Genomic DNA, 16,943 nt, shown 5'->3' with positions numbered 1-16,943 from the left:
CGGTGACCACCACGCCCTTGCCCGATTACAAACAGGAGCCCGTGTTTTATAAATCGGTCCAATATTTTATAATTCCCCACCTGCTTGGTTTATGTTGACAATTACAACATATAGCCTGTTTTTATAGTGTTCTTCACTAGGTGTTGCAGCACTTGACTAGGAATTACTCCCCAATTTGTTGTAGCGAAACATTTTAAAAGTTATCAACAAATCACTTGGATATACAGTAACAGTCAAAAGTTTGGACACACCTACTCATTCAATGGTTTTTCTTTATTTTTACTCTTTTCTACATTGTAGAATAGAAGTGAAGACATCAAAACTATGAAATAACACATATGGAATCATGTAGTAACCAAAAAAGTGTTAAACAAATCATAATATAGTTTACATTTTGATTCTTCAAAGTAGCCACCCTTTGCCTTGATGACAGCTTTGCACACTATTGGCATTCTCTCAATCAGCTTCATGAGGTAGTCACCTGGAATGCTTTTCCAACAGTCTTGAAGGAGTTCCCACATATGCTGAGCACTTATTGGCTACTTTTCCTTCACTCTGTGGTCCAACTCATCCCAAACCATCTCAAATGGTTTGAGGTCGGGTGATTGTGGAGGCCAGGTCATCTGATGCAGCACTCCATCACTCGTCTTCTTGGTGGTCAAATAGCCGTTACACATACTGGAGGTGTGTTTTGGGTCATTGTCCTTTTGAAAAACAAATGATAGTCCCACTAAGTGCAAACCAGATGGGTTGGTGTATCGCTGCAGAATGCTGTGTTGGCCATGCTGGTTAAGTGTGCCTTGAATTCTAAATAAATCACTAAAACTGTCACCAGCAAAGCACCATCACACCTCCTCCTGCGGAGATCATCCGTTCACCTACTCTGCATCTCACAAAGACACATCTGTGTAACCAACAATCTCAAATTTGGACTCATCAGACCAAAGGACAGATTTCCACCGGTCTAATGTCTATTGCTCCTGTTTCTTGGCCCAAGCAAGTCTCTTCTTATTATTGATGTCCTTTAGTAGTGGTTTCTTTGCAGCAATTCGACCATGAAGGCCTGATTCACTCAGTTGATGTGTCTGTTACTTGAACTCTGTGAAGCATTTATTTGGGCTGCAATCTGAGGTGCAGTTAATTGCAGATTCGCTGAGGCGGGTAACTCTAATGAACTTTTAACAAGGCACACCTGTTAATTGAAATGCATTCCAGGTGACTACCTCATGAAGCTGGTTGAGAGAATGCAATTTGTCATCAAGGCAAAGGGTGGCTACTTTGAAGAATCTAAAATCTAAATTATATTTTGATTTGTTTCAGACTTTGTTGGTTACTACATGATTTCATATGTGTTATTTCAGAGTTTTGATGTCTTCACTATTATCCTACAATGTAGAAAATAGTAAAAAATAAATAAAAACCCTTGAATGAGTAGGTGTGTCAAGTTTTGACTGGTACTGTACTTTAAAGACTTTAATTCATGGTGGGAATTATTTGCTACTGGACGGTTTGGTACCACTTAATTTCCCTTCGCTAAATACACACTCTCAAACCAAATCTTTCTATTGATTTGAGCTGAAACTACTTTCAAGAACTTGCAGATGTAAGCGCCCTCCAATGACCAGCATTTGAGACCTGTATCATTGCTTTGTCGTGACTATAAAATATTGACATGTCCCCTACTCTGGCAATTTTGTTCCCCATATCGTCAATCTTATTTTCCAGCCAGCAAACACTGTGGGCAAGTGGCGCTTTTGACATTGGCATTACTGATATCAACACAGGTCCTGTATTATGGTTACATGGTGGTAATGTTGAAAACTCTCTTGTCTGCAGCTGGTCCTGTAGTTTCTAGTCAGTCACCTCTCCTTCCTCTGTAGGCTGTCAGTCTCCCTCCCTTTCTGTACCCTCTGCCCCTGTCCATCTGCTCCTCCAAGGCATCTGTACCATATTTAACTCTCTCTCTTCCCTCTCTCCCTTCTCTCTCTCCCTCTTTCTGTTGTGTAGACACAGTGCAGCACTGGCAGGACAGTGATTATGTGGCGGTGTACCACCGGGGGCGCTACTTCCGTCTGAGGATGTACTCGTCTAGCCGGCCGCTGTCACCACGCGAGATCGAGTCGCAGCTCCAGAGGATCCTGGATGACCCGTCGCCCCCCTCCCCGGGAGAGGAGAAGCTCGGGGCCCTGACGGCTGGAGACAGGTGAGTCATGGATGTTTTGGTAAAATATACAGTCATCTGATTGATAGCAGGGGCTCAAAAAAAATCCCCAATGGAAAATATCTGGGTTGTGTTCAGTAGGGAACACCGTAGCAAAACCGGAAAATGACAAATCTGTGTTCTGGTAGTACTTCTCCGTTTCACTCCGTCTGGAAACGTTTTCCACCTACTGAACATGACCCAGGTCTGTGTGCCTGGCTGTACCTGTCCTACTAAGCAATACATTTTGTTTCTCAGAATTCCCTGGGCCAAGGCCAGGAAGGAATACTTCAGCTTGGGCGTGAACAAGCGGTCACTCGACTGCATCGAGAAAGCAGCGTTCTTTGTGACCTTGGACGATGACGAGCAAGGCATGATGGGAGAAGACCCAGCTGCTAGTCTGGACCGTTACGCGAAGTCCCTGCTCCACGGGAAGTGTTACGACAGGTAAGTCATCCAGACTAATGGTTGTCACGACATTACGACATAGTTACCTTTTAAAAAATAAAGCTTATTTCAAACCATAGAGATGGATAGAGGGCACACTTGCCACAAAGCCTGTTTCATTCATTCTTTTCCTTTAATACCCCAATGAAATAAGGTCTATCCTCCTCAATCACTCCCATGGTTCTACCCTTGTCGGAGTTAGCGCCGGTTATCAAAGTTGTGCACACTGTCGTCTTTTTTCGCCAGGTGGTTTGACAAGTCTTTTTCCGTTGTGATCTATAAAAACGGGAAGATCGGTCTGAATGCTGAGCACTCATGGGCTGATGCACCGGTGGTAGCACACTTATGGGAGGTAAGACATAACATACAGTGCCTTTGGAACGTTTTCAGACCCCCTTTTTCCACATTTTGTTACGTTATAGCCTTATTCTAAAACTGATTCAATAGTTTTTTTTCCGTCCGCAATGTACACGAAATACCCCACAACAACAAAGCAAAAACAGGTTTTTAGAAAATGTTGCCAATTTATTACACATAAAAAAGTAAAATATCACATTTACATAAGTATTCAGATCCTTTACTCAGTACTTTGTTGAAGCTCCTTTGGCAGCAATTACAGCCTTGAGTCTTTTTGGGTGGGACTCTACAAGCTTGTCATACCTGTATTTGGGGAGTTTCTCTCATTCTTCTCTGCAGATCCTCTCAAGCTGTCAGGTTGGATGGGGAGCGTTGCTGCACAGCTATTTTCAAGTCTCTCCAGAGATGTTAGATCGGTTTCAAGTCCGGGCTCTGGCTGGACCACTCAAGGACATTCAGAGACCTGTCCCGAAGCCACTCCTGCATTGTCTTGGTTGTATGCTTAGGGTCATTGTCCTGTTGGGAGATGAACCTTCGACCCAGTCTGAGGTCCTGAGCGCTCTGGAGCAGATTTTTTTTTATCTCTGTGCCTTTGCTCAGTTCATCTTTTCCTCGATCCTGATTAGTCTCCCAGTCCCTGCCGCTGAAAAACATCCTCACAGCATGATGACGCCACCACCATGCTTCACCGTGCGGATGGTGCCAGGTTTCCTCCAAACGTGGCGCTTGGCATTCAGGCCAAAGAGTTCAATCTTGGTTTCATCAGACCAGAGAATCTTGTTTCTCATGGTCTGAGAGTCTTTAGGCGCCTTTTGGCAAACTCCAAGTGGGCTGTCATGTGCCTTTTACTGAGGAGTGGCTTCCGTCTTGCCGCTCTACCATATACACCTGATTGGTGGAGTGCTGGTTGTCCTTTTGGATGTTTCTCCCATCTCCACAGAGGAACTCTGGAGCTCTGTCAGAGTGACCATTGAATTCTTGGTCACCTCACTGACCAAGGCCCTTCCCCGATTGCTCATTTTGGCAGGGTGGCCAGCTCTAGTAGGCGTCTTAGTGGTTCCAAACTTCTTCCATTTAAGAGTGATGTTCTTGGGACCTTCAATGTTGCAGAAATGTTTTGGTACCCTTCCCCAGATTTGTGCCTCAACACAATCCTGTCTCGGTGCTCTACACACATTTCCTTTGACCTCATGGCTTGTTGTTGCTCTGACATGCACTGTCAACTGTGGGACCTTATCTAGACAGGTGTGTGCCTTTCCAAATCATGTCCATTCAATTGAATTTACCACAGGTGAACTCCAATTAACTTGTAGAAACATCTCAAGGATGATCAATGGAAACAGGATGCACCTGAGGTCAATGTCGAGTCTCATAGCAAAGGGTCTGAATACTTAAGTAAATAAGGTATGTTTTTTTTTTTTTTGTGGAAAAAGTGGAAACAGTTAAGGGGTCTGAATACTTTCCGATGGCACTGTATAACTATAAATATATGAATATACAGAAAAATTAGCAGACCTCATAGGGTAAGAGTTTTAAAAAAAATGTAATGTATAAAAAGATATTCCAAATGTATGTACAATGTATATACCAGGGGTATTCAAGTCTTACTCTACGAGGTCCAGAGGCTGCTGGTTTTCTGTTTTACCTGATAATTAATTGTACACACCTGGTGTCCCAGGTCTAAATCAGTCCCTGATAAGCGGGAAACAATAAATAAAATGCAGTGGAACTGGCTTCGAGGTCCAGAGTTGATTTTAAGGGATATATATATATATATAAATAACCTGTACTGAGTAAATAAGTGAATTCATGTATTTTTCTCAGCTAATTGTCTGTCTGTTTTCAGTATGTGTTGGCCACAGACAGTTTCCAGCTGGGGTACAATGAAGAGGGCCATTGTAAAGGAGAGGTGGATGCTTCTCTACCCCGACCTCAGAGACTGAGCTGGGACATCACCCCAGAGGTGAACCACCCATCCATCCTTCCTTTCATTTATTCATCCATCCATTTATCTATCTATTATTTGAGTTATCCATTCTCTTCTTTTAATTATCCATTCACCTCATTTGAAAATCTCTCCTTGCCTATTGGAATATTTTCTGGACATTGTAATACCCATGTTTTTAATCGTTCATTTCATAACGCGTCAAGCATGCATAAGACGAATGTGTAATTCCAATGAGAACACAAGTGATCTTCCCATCAATGTATATACATCTCAATGGCCATGCGCTGAACTCTTCATTTGACACCCAGTGGTCTTAAGATCCAGTGTTGCCTTTTCCCCTCCTCTCTCTGTCCCAGTGTCAGGAGCAGATCTCCCAGTCTCTGGCAGTGGCCCAGGCGCTGGCCGACGATGTGGACTTCCACGTCTTCTCTTTCCGGGACTTTGGCAAGGGCATGATCAAGAAGTGCCGCATCAGTCCTGACGCCTACATCCAGCTGGCCCTTCAGCTGGCCTACTACAGGGTGAGGGGACAGCTCAAAGCGGACATGAACATTTATACACCTACACACACACTTGTTTACTTTTTTTGTGGGTGGGTGGGGGGGTTGACCCATGCACTATGTAGCTTAGTACGGCTTCAATGTAGCAACAATCGGTCAATCAAATTTAACATTGGATGTAAACCAAAGTAAATGAGCACAAAACAAACCCCCCAAAAACGTCAGGATCATTGCTCAAACATGATAAATTCTGTTGCCTCTTTACAATCTCTAACCCCATCCTTCTCCCCCACTCCCCTCTCAGGACAGGGGCATGTTCTGTCTGACCTACGAGGCCTCCATGACCCGTCTGTTTAGGGAGGGCCGGACAGAGACTGTGCGCTCCTGCTCCAATGAAAGCTGTGCCTTCATCAAAGCCCTGGAGGGAGGAGAGGTTGGGAGCATGTGATCTTACTCGGAATACTTTCTCATAAACGTACCCATTGCTCTCCCTCATCTCTCTCGCTCTCTTTACCCTTTTCTCTCTCTGTCCCGCTCGCTCTCCCCCTCGCTCTCCCCCCTCTAATGTCCACCAGGGGGTAGAGGTGTGCAGGAGACTTCTCCGCCAAGCCTCAGAGAAGCACCAGAACCTGTACAAACATGCCATGACCGGCGCCGGCATCGACAGGCACCTCTTCTGTCTCTATGTGGTCTCCAAATACCTTGGGGTGGACTCTCCCTTCCTGAAAGAGGTGTGTTTTTTTGGCGTCTTGCTTTTCTGTAATAAAATGTTGATTCCATACGACTGACTCGTGGCTCTGTTCTTTTTTTTAAGCAGTTCAGTCTTACACAAATAAATAATTAATTTTTATATAATAATTCTATCCATTTTATATATATATATATATATATATATATATATATATATATATATATATATATATATATATATATATATATATTATATAAAAATAAGAAGCTAGTCTTTTAAGTAAATAGTTCCGGAAAACCACTGGTATGTATTATAATCAGAGAAAAATCTGCGCTGACATATTAATTTGGTTGTAGTCAGAAACACCTTTTGTGCAACCACCTTCGTTACAACAGCGTTGTTTTATGTACAGTATTATAAACCGGCTAGTGTGGTTCCTGGATGCTGATAGGCTTAAACAGCATTTCATTAGTGTGTATAACAGACAATATACCACAGGTATGACCCAAAAATACTTGTTAACTGTTATATTTATGTTGGAAACCAACCAGTTTTATAATAGCAATAAGGCACCTCAGGGTTTGCGTTGGGCCTAAGAACAGCCCTTAGCTGTGGTATATACCACGCCTCCTCAAGCCTTATTACTTATTACTTAATTATAACATCAGCCATGTTTGATAATCTCTGTGGTGACGTGTCTAGCTTAGTGGAGTAACAACACTGTCCCTGCCTGTGTTGTTCCAGGTGCTGTCCGAGCCATGGCATCTCTCCACCAGTCAGACTCCTGTCCAGCAGGTGGAGCTGTTTGACATGGTCAACCACCCAGAGTACGTCTCCTGTGGCGGAGGCTTTGGCCCGGTCAGTACCTCTCGGTCTCTATCTTCGTCTCCAAACACCCTTTAATTGCGTAACTTGGTGGAATAACAGAATGCTTCCGACATAAGAACATCATTTGTCAACGCACATATCATCTCAACTTGGAGAAAGATTGTGTTCCGTGCAGAAGCCTCCATGCGCAAGGCATGTTATAGCACATGCCAACCTACTCCATGGTAATAGACCGGTATACTGTAGCTGTGTTGTGGTGCAGAGCTGTGCTTCAAGAGAGCGAAGTATGTACTTGTCTTTCCAAAGGTGGCAGACGATGGTTACGGGGTGTCCTACACCATCATGGGAGAGAACATGATGAACTTTCACATCTCCTGCAAGCACTCCTGCCCACAGACTGTGAGTACCACTGATCGGTCCACAGGGAGGATCTTCGCACCACATGTCCAAACCTAAACGATGCCCTCGTTTATTCATTTCCTAAGCTAATGGAGAATATTTGTTTTGAGGTTGATTAACGGGATACATATTTTGGCTAAGCAAACAATTCTTGGGACTAGTCTTTCTCTTGCTGATTTATTCTGTCTCTCTTAGAGTTCCCACAAGTATGGAGGTCAGATCAGGCAGGCCCTGCGGGACATGCTTCAGCTACTCTGCCCAGACCAAAGAGAACCCTCTAGAACAGACCAGAGCCAGACCAAGAAGGACCTGTAGATCTGGAGAGGAGAATCAGAACCAGGGGGGGAGGAGGAGAGGAGAAGAGAAGAGAAGGTGGTTGTGATAATTTGATGGTGAGTGTCGGAAGAACGTTGGGATGATGTCAATGAGCGTTATAGGGGGAGACTGCCGTTTTTAGTCTGTGTTTGTGGTTTAAGGTGGATGGGTTAGGTGATTGAAGGATCAGTATCTATGAAAAAAACTAATTGGATGAAAACCTAACTTTTTTTTTTTTGATCATGAATTTATAAAATAGTGAAGGAGGGATATGGATATATAGTTAAATCCTTAAACCTTTTTATTTGTATTTTCGATTGTAAATGATTTCTGGTCTAACTTTCCCATGAGTGTCCCTAATAGTATAGCACTTACAAAAACAGTGTACTAAATTACTGTGGGTACACATGGTTAGTGACGTTCTCAATTTCAAAGTATTTACAAGTATCTCTCAAATAATTTGCATGAGAGGTTTAGTCACAATTTATTTGCGTTTGTGTAATTACAAATATTACGATTTTTAAACGACCGCAAACAAGCCTGCCTTCTGGAAGTACTGGAACAATGCAGTACATAGGCCTGCACTGCAATAACATTGTACCTGCCTATGTAACTACCATAGATGGTCATTAGGGACACTTATTGTAAAGTGGGACCTAACTTCTAAAGCATTGATAATGTTTTACTTGAATGCAGTGCCCGAACCTTGACCATTACTTTGGAACACAAGTTAGAACCACATTGACCAAATGATAAGGCCCTATGTTTTGCGCACTCATGTGTCATAGCGAGATTTGAACCTGTATTTGAAGCCTTATCCAGAAATGAGAATTGCACCAGAAATGAAAGCTATTGTCTGAGGATGATGCTGGATCATCTGACATATAACAAGAAAAAGTGGACAGTTTGATGTTAAAGCTTCAAATAAAAGGCTAAAAATCCAAGCGTGTCACGTTTTTGCAAAACACAGGGCCCTTCAAATAAGCTCTCATTATGACGTGACTATGGTCCATTGTAAAAAAATATATATAATACAAACAAAAACATTTGGCATTCGAAGTTGAGTTAACTATTTGTGCAATGTGTCATTTTAATTGCAATATTATGTTTCCTAGTACACAGTGCAAAGTTCACTTTTGATTTCAAAGCGAAGTGTTTTTTATTTTCTGCTCCAATTGGTTCAAAAGGCACAACAATGCAAATAACATGGCATTTGTTTTATACAATTTTTCTCATCCATGTTGATGGTAGAGGTTTTCTCCTCAGGTTACAAAATGTCAATATGTAAGAAAGGGTGGAAATGCAAGTCCTGGAACGCTACCGGACTGACGCTATTAACGCACAGCACAGTTTAATTGGCATCATCATGGCAAGTATTGTTTTTAGTGGGACTTTGCTTCTCGCTACGGTCTTTGGGCTGTGAAGCAACTGCTCGTAGAAAATTCAACAATTTTGAACGAAACAAACAAACAAACTCTGTGGACCCGGAAACACCAGGGTCTCCTAGCTAAATCTTCTTCATATTTAACTCTGGTTTGCAGAGTAACACATGATTGTACTATGGTGTATGTTGCTAGATCGTTACTGCACTGTCCAGGAGGCTTTTTACTTTCACACGGTGGTGAAATGACCTAGGTTTATTCTGCTCTCTTCCCCCAATGATTCTAACCCTTTATAAAGCCATTTATAAAGCAATAAGTCCACTTCGACCCCCTGTTATCTTTCTTTTAACAGTAGGAATTCTTCTTCCTCTAAGAAATAAAAACTAGTTTTGTTCGGAGTATCCATTTGAATGATACAGTCCATGCCATGTTGGATTTGTTTGGCAGAACCTAATGTTGTTTTTATATATACAAATATTTGACAGTTTACTTTCCATGACTAGGGTGGGTGTATTACAGTAGCTGGGCTCTTTTCTGAATTCACCAAGTCATTTCACTACCAAATGTAAACCTCTGCTGGGTAATGATGCTTTTTTCTTTGTACATTTAAGTTATGTTTCAGCGAGCCGATTTAATATTTCTTTTGGAGATTTGCGTTAGTGCGTCTTTTTCTCTTTCTGTCCATCGGCCTGATTTAAATAGAATGATTCAGCGGCCAGTACATTTTACCAGTGGCACAATTTGTATTTTTTTTTTTTTTTTGCATTCATAATGTATGTGTATGTACATATACATGTATGTACTCGTTTTCCTTGTGTTTGCTGGCTCTTTTCTCACTCCAGATCAACCACTGAACAGCTGAGCGTGTCACAATATTCTTAAGCATTTTTTTCTTTCTTAAATGTAATGGAAAAACAAAAACGTATGAATTTTCTATTTTATTAAAAAGAGATTCAGTCACACTTTTTGTGTCAGTTTCTGTCACAGTTATGCATGTGTTCCTTCCTCTTCCTATTGGGTTATGATTAGTATTTCATTGGTGTTCATCACTGCTGTATATACATATATATTAGTGGCTATTTATGAAGGGCTGAATCCTAATTTGAGATCTGGCGCTTCTCTCATATTAACATGAATGGATTTGTGTGAAAAATGTAACATTTCTGTTTTCCATGTAAATGGCATGTTATAGAAGCATCCAGACACTTTTTGTGATTTCATTTGCTTTTGAGAAACCTACCTCACCACCAGTAGACTTCCTAGACAATGGAAAACGAGAAGGCATGCACAAGGAAAATTACAATCTCTTTCCCATCCACAGGAGTCATAGTGAGGGAAGGAGCTGTAACACTTTCTCTTTAGCTATTGGCGACACAAACGGGTAAACCGTCATGCTATCAGTGGGCTATTATCCGACATACTTGTGACTTATTAGTTTGCTTGCTGAAAGCAAAAACACTATTTTTGTTTCATCAGATCAGAGGACAATTCTCCAAAAATACGATCTTTGTCCCCATGTGCAGTTGCAAACCGGTCTTGCTTTTTATGGCGGTTTTGGAGCAGTGGCTTCTTCCTTGCTGAGCGGCCTTTCAGGTTATGTCAATAAAGGACTCGTTTTACTGTGGATATAGATATTTTTGTACCTGTTTCCTCCAGCATCTTCACAAGGTCCTTTGCTGTTGTTCTGGGATTATTTGCACTTTTTGCACCAAAGTACGTTCATCTCTAGGAGACAGAACGCGTCTCCTTCCTGAGAGGTATGACGGCTGCGTGGTCCCATGGTATTTACACTTGTGTACTATTGTTTGTACAGATGAACGCGGTACCTTCAGGCATTTGGAAATTGCTCCCAAAGATGAACCAGACTTGTGGAGGTCTACAAAAAAAAATTCTGAGGTCTTGGCTGATTTCTTTTGATTTTCCCATGATGTCAAGCAAAGAGGCACTGAGTTTGAAGGTAGGCCTTGAAATACACTGCTCAAAAAAATAAAGGGAACACTTAAACAACACAATGTAACTCCAACTCAATCACACTTCTGTGAAGTCAAACTGTCCACTTAGGAAGCAACACTGATTGACAATACATTTCACATGCTGTTGTGAAAATGGAATAGACAACAGGTGGAAATTATAGGCAATTAGCAAGACACCCCCAATAAAGGAGTGGTTCTGCAGGTGGTGACCACAGACCAGTTCTCAGTTCCTATGCTTCCTGGCTGATGTTTTGGTCACTTTTGAATGCTGGCGGTGCTTTCACTCTAGTGGTAGCATGAGACGGAGTCTACAACCCACACAAGTGGCTCAGGTAGTGCAGCTCATCCAGGATGGCACATCAATGTGAGCTGTGGCAAGGTTTGCTGTGTCTGTCAGCGTAGTGTCCAGAGCATGGAGGCGCTACCAGGAGACAGGCCAGTACATCAGGAGACGTGGAGGAGACCGTAGGAGGGCAACAACCCAGCAGCAGGACCGCTACCTCCGCCTTTGTGCAAGGAGGAGCAGGAGGAGCACTGCCAGAGCCCTGCAAAATGACCTCCAGTAGGCCACAAATGTGCATGTGTCTGCTCAAACGGTCAGAAACAGACTCCATGAGGGTGGCATGAGGGCCCAACGTCCACAGGTGGGGGTTGTGCTTACAGCCCAACACCGTGCAGGACGTTTGGCATTTTCCAGAGAACACCAAGATTGGCAAATTCGCCACTGGCACCCTGTGCTCTTTACAGATGTCCTCAGTGTGATCCTGCTTTCATGTGACAGACGTGACAGTCTGGAGGCGCCGTGGGGAACGTTCTGCAGCCTGCAACATCCTCCAGCATGACTGGTTTGGCGGTGGGTCAGTCATGGTGTGGGGCGGCATTTCTTTGGGGGGCCGCACAGCCCTCCATGTGCTCGCCAGAGGTAGCCTGACTGCCATTAGGTACCGAGATGAGATCCTCAGACCCCTTGTGAGACCATATGCTGGTGCGGTTGGCCCTGGGTTTCTCCTAATGCAAGACAATGCTAGACCTCATGTGGCTGGAGTGTGTCAGCAGTTCCTGCAAGAGGAAGGCATTGATGCTATGGACTGGCCCGCCCGTTTTTCAGACCTGAATCCAATTGAGCACATCTGGGACATCATGTCTCGCTCCATCCACCAACGCCACGTTGCACCACAGACTGTCCAGGAGTTGGCGGATGCTTTAGTCCAGGTCTGGGAGGAGATCACTCAGGAGACCATCCGCCACCTCATCAGGAGCATGCCCAGGCGTTGTAGGGAGGTCATACAGGCACGTGGAGGCCACACACACACTACTGAGCCTCATTTTGACTTGTTTTAAGGACATCAAAGTTGGATCAGCCTGTAGTGTGGTTTTCCAATTTAATTTTGAGTGTGACTCCAAATCCAGACCTCCATGGGTTGATAAATTTGATAATTTTTGTGTGATTTTGTTGTCAGCACATTCAACTATGTAAAGAAAAAAGTATTTAATAAGAATATTTCATTCATTCAGATCTAGGATGTGTTATTTTAGTGTTCCCTTTATTTTTTTGAGCAGTGTACATCCACAGGTACACCTCCAATTATGTCAATTAGCCTATCAGAAGCTTCTAAAGCCACAACATCATTTTCCAAGCTGTTTAAAGGCACAGTCAACTTGGTGTATGTAAACTTTTGACCCACTGGAATTGTGATACAGTGAATTATAAGTGAAATAATATGTCTGTAAACAATTGTTGGAAAAATAACTTGTCACGCACAAAGTAGATGTCCTAACCGACTTGCCAAAACTATAGTTGGTTAACAAGAAATTTGTGGAGTGGTTGAAAAACAAGTTTTAATGACTCCAACCTAAGTGTATGTAAACTTCCGACTTCCAACCGTATACCCATATTTCAAGTAATTAAATAAAAAATGTAACCTTTATTTAACTAGGCAAGTCAGTTAAGAACAAATTCTTATTTTTCAATGACTGCCTTGGAACAGTGGGTTAACTGCCTTGTTCAGGGGCAGACGAACAGATTTTTACCTTGTCAGATTGGGGATTCGATCCACCAACCTTTCAGTTACTGGCCCAATGCTCTAACCACTAGGCTACCTGCCTCCCCTAAAGTAAGGCTCCATGCTAATTAAAGTTATTCATTATAGGGTAAATTAAAGATTAAAAAAATTGTCCTTTAAACATTGAACTGTATATCACACATTTACAATAAAACTTGTTTTTTCTGTATTAAAGCAAAAATTATCTTATGGTTATATAAAGAAATTCAATAGGAAGCATTATTGTTCAATATCAAGCATTATAGCAGTTACTATAGGTAATTAAAAAAAAACATTTTAATCAATGAATATAGTGCATAGTACCTTTTAATATTGGGAAGGTGTTCTTAATGGTTTGTACACTGTATTATTGCCTATGTGTATTTAAAGTTCTGACCTCTTCCTCCTCTTTTTCGGACTCTTTCCCATCTCCTTCTTGTGGAAAATGTCTTCATCGGGCTGCACTTTCCAACTCAGTTTAACGGTGTCAGACATCCCCTGAGCTCTCAGTTTGGCTTTTATCTGAAAAGAAGAGTCATTTACTGAATATATTTTATAGTATTGTAGGGTTCCATAATGTACTCTTAGTTCTACTCCTAATTGATCTCCATGACTGCGTTTTATAACTGAAATATGTTTGTAAAGAATTGCATTGGGCTTTGGGTCTGTTCCTGCTGGGACCGGAGTCTGCCGGTTGAGAAAGCCCAATATACAGTTGAGTAGAGGGTGAGACTCACCTCCTGCAAAATGGCCTCTCTCACGGCAGGATCACTTAAGTTTGTAGGTGAATCAGGGGTCAGCTCCACTCTCACCATCTGTATCGTCTTAGTGGGGAACTCTATCAATAGACAGCACAGATGGTTGAACATCACACTATTTATCTGGGGAAAAGGCTGAATTTAGCAGTGGTAACCAAAGCAAGAGTGGTACACACACTATATACACAAAAGTATGTAGACACCCCTTCAGATTAGTGGATTCGGCTATTTCATGTGGCTGAAATAGCCAAATCCACTAATTTGAAGGGGTGTCCACATACTTTTGTGTATATAGTGTATATTCTACCAATCAAAATATACAGCAATTTTAGAGCAATCTCTCCCGTTACAGTCTGTCTTGGTTGCTTCACATGCACAAACAATCATTATCACACAATAGCGGAGGTGCATAAAGATGGTGGCCTCCATCACTTACCACAAATTCCTAGTTAGCGAACTTCGCCTATTGTACATTGCACTCAATTACTCATTTTTTAAATCATCATTAGTACAGCATACATGATCCCAATTATATCTCAAATACTCCGGCAATTTGAAAAACAAGTGCTGATTTATTGACGTATTATACAACGCCTGGGTCTAATCCTGAATGCTGATTGGTGAAAACCGCATTCCAGCCCGTGTCTGTTGCACAAATTTACCGCTGTCTAAATCGATGACGTCAAATGCCTATTTACTCTGTTCCATCAGACTGCGCAATCCACTGACACTGACATCTCTTTTAGACTGAAATGTTGTTTTCAACGGCGGAGATTTGTATAAACCTTGCTGGCAGGCAGCGTTTCTCAGCCAGTCGAAATCATGAATCAGCTTGCATCATTTTTATGGTATTTAAAAAAAGAAATCTATTGAAAAAAGTAAAACGAAACGCAGCTAATTTAGCTTCAGTTTGAAGGGATTGTTTTACTGTAGCTGTGTTGTTGGTAGCTCCTCTGAACAGCAGTGTCCTGGAGTGAGCACATGTTCTATACCTGGCGAAATCGCCTCATTAGCTCATTGTTATGGATGCATCCAAATTAATGTAATTAGAAAACAACTTAAACAAATGTAGCTACTTTGCTGATATTCTGACTGCACTTTTTGAAATGACTGTAAATTAGCCGTAGTTGGCTAGCTGCTGTAGCAATCAAGGGATAAGAACGTTTCCAGCCAATATAGCAATGGAACATTAAGAACGAACGACTGGTTCGTGTCCATACATACAGAATAAAAAGACTGAAACGACTGGGTCGCGTCTCTGGCAACGCTACATTTGTGTCGGGACTATATCTTGTAGAAGGATGCAATAGTATGAATAAAAATAACGTTTTTAATGAAAATATGTCAATCGTTATTTGAATGTTGGTAACCCCTTGTGTAAAAGTGCACGGTTTAGTAGCGCTTCTAAAACAATGACGTCATATCTGAATTCCGAAATCTTTATACACGTTCCCATTGATAAGTAAAAGCACACAACTCCTTAGAATCGAATCCCTTACCTGTGCAGATGACTCCAGCGTCCTCGTCATGGTTACAGTTGTGCATTACAGTTGGTGGGCATCTCTGGAGAAGACCGAGAGATTGACAGATGGGTACATGTCAAAATAGAGGAGAAGAAAGTCTTCATGGTGTGCTTGATGGCAAAAAGGTGTCGTTGCACAATCTATAAATATAAAATAAAGTAGTACATCATTATGAATAGTAAGTATCCCAATGTTGATAAAAGCTGTTGGTCTACCTATTAGCGTCTGGAGTGTTTATTTCATGCTCACTGAAAGTAGTGACGTTCAAAAATAACAAATTGTTCTCAAACTGCACAACTCTTTTTACTGACTCGAGTCAGGGTTAGTTTTTACGAGTAACTAATTCCTTTTAGTCGTTAAATTTGACCTGCTGGCCGCAATGAATTCTTCAGCAGGATGGATATATTCTTCAGCGGGTTTATATATTATTCAGCAGGATTGATATGCGCTCCTCTGCCTCTGCGGCTCCGAAGACATGCTCCGACCACCAACTGTCTATCATGCAGTATGTGCGCACAGGAAAATAGATCATGCAGTTTAGAGAAGGGAAAAGACATGTTTAGAACTGATAATTGATCGCATGGTGTAAACATGTACCCAATGAATTGATAATTGAAGGTTATCGATGAACACTGCTGTGTAGAACCAAACATTACACAGCCTGCTTCTGCTCAACAAACTCGAGAACGAATTGTTTCGGGGGGTCGCTGCAGTTAATATTAATGATAATGTGCTAATCTCCCGACGGTAGCCAAGCAATTGCAATCCGCCAAGACGAGTCGTTCACAATCTAGTACGGTTGCGGCGGCAACTAAACCTTGTTTTTTTTAAAGGTATCAAGAAATAATCGTATTTGTATGCCTAGCAATCCGAAATGTACATTGTTTTGAAGCCCAGTTTTATTAGTCTCAGAACGAGAGTCTTGTAGAATCATGATTCTTTTGAGTTTTGAGTTCATTGTTCGCTGGTAGAGGCCCTGTATGCATTGGCCCCTGGGCATTATTGAATCAAAGGAACGAAGACCCAAACTTCCCATCACCAACCATCACCAACTAAAAGTAGGGGTGAGGGCTCTGATTCAGATGCAAGCAGTAGGGGAGCGTGGGCTAAATCGTGCCAAAGGGTTAGTTGAGCCAACCCTTGTTTCTAGGAAACTATACACAAAATGAATAATGTGACCAAATATTTAGATAGAGGCCATCGTCATTTCATGGAGTCTGTGAAGGAAGAAACCACATGAAAAAATGTAGGAAGTTTGGTCCAAAAACAGATTTCCCCAATGTCAAGTGAATTTGTGTTTGAGGTTTCATGATGCGTGTATCAAAACCTAAATAGATCGTTTTAAGACTGTTTTATACATTAATTGGGTTCTCTATAAGCTACAATACGATGTCCTAAGCCTAGCATGAAAGTGCATCCTTGTTAGGGTTGCTAAGGGAGGGTATAATACTGTAAACTTCCAAAGTTGACCAGTAAACTACCAGAATTTTGGTATCTTTCAAGGATTTTAGGTAATCATTTATTATTAATTAGGCTATTTTCTCTTGAACCATAAGGTTTATCCACTAGAAACTCATGGA

General features: G+C 41.8%; 1 protein-coding gene and 1 non-coding gene across 4 annotated transcripts in view; one reads left to right on the top strand and one right to left on the bottom strand.

Annotated features, from left to right (window-relative positions):
- LOC110491659 (carnitine O-palmitoyltransferase 1, liver isoform) overlaps positions 1-10,029 on the top strand; it is a 39,779-nt gene extending 29,750 nt beyond the window's left edge. For both annotated transcript variants that reach the window (XM_036946546.1, XM_021565276.2), the window contains exons 10-19: positions 2,008-2,203; positions 2,459-2,647; positions 2,894-2,999; positions 4,851-4,967; positions 5,309-5,473; positions 5,757-5,885; positions 6,028-6,183; positions 6,888-7,001; positions 7,278-7,370; positions 7,566-10,029. In XM_036946546.1, the coding sequence (XP_036802441.1) occupies positions 2,008-2,203; positions 2,459-2,647; positions 2,894-2,999; positions 4,851-4,967; positions 5,309-5,473; positions 5,757-5,885; positions 6,028-6,183; positions 6,888-7,001; positions 7,278-7,370; positions 7,566-7,685 (1,385 nt within the window). In that variant the 3' untranslated portion in view covers positions 7,686-10,029. The remainder of the gene's footprint in view (positions 1-2,007; positions 2,204-2,458; positions 2,648-2,893; positions 3,000-4,850; positions 4,968-5,308; positions 5,474-5,756; positions 5,886-6,027; positions 6,184-6,887; positions 7,002-7,277; positions 7,371-7,565) is intronic.
- Positions 10,030-13,218: 3,189 nt separating this feature from the next.
- Positions 13,219-15,385, bottom strand: LOC110491658. 2 transcript variants are annotated; one of them, XR_005036390.1, is made up of 3 exons: positions 15,340-15,385; positions 13,820-13,920; positions 13,219-13,604 (listed from the first exon to the last, which is right to left on the bottom strand). It is a non-coding gene; the product is annotated as an uncharacterized LOC110491658 (transcript). The 2 variants fall into 2 exon arrangements; XR_005036391.1 differs by lacking the exon at positions 15,340-15,385 and adding an exon at positions 14,277-14,782.
- Positions 15,386-16,943: the final 1,558 nt, after the last annotated feature.

Source organism: Oncorhynchus mykiss, chromosome 16 (genome assembly GCF_013265735.2).
Source record: "Oncorhynchus mykiss isolate Arlee chromosome 16, USDA_OmykA_1.1, whole genome shotgun sequence".
In the NCBI taxonomy this organism is placed as follows: domain Eukaryota; kingdom Metazoa; phylum Chordata; class Actinopteri; order Salmoniformes; family Salmonidae; genus Oncorhynchus; species Oncorhynchus mykiss.
The sequence above is the reverse complement of the archived record's forward strand: the minus strand, read 5'-3'. Positions and strand labels throughout refer to the sequence as shown.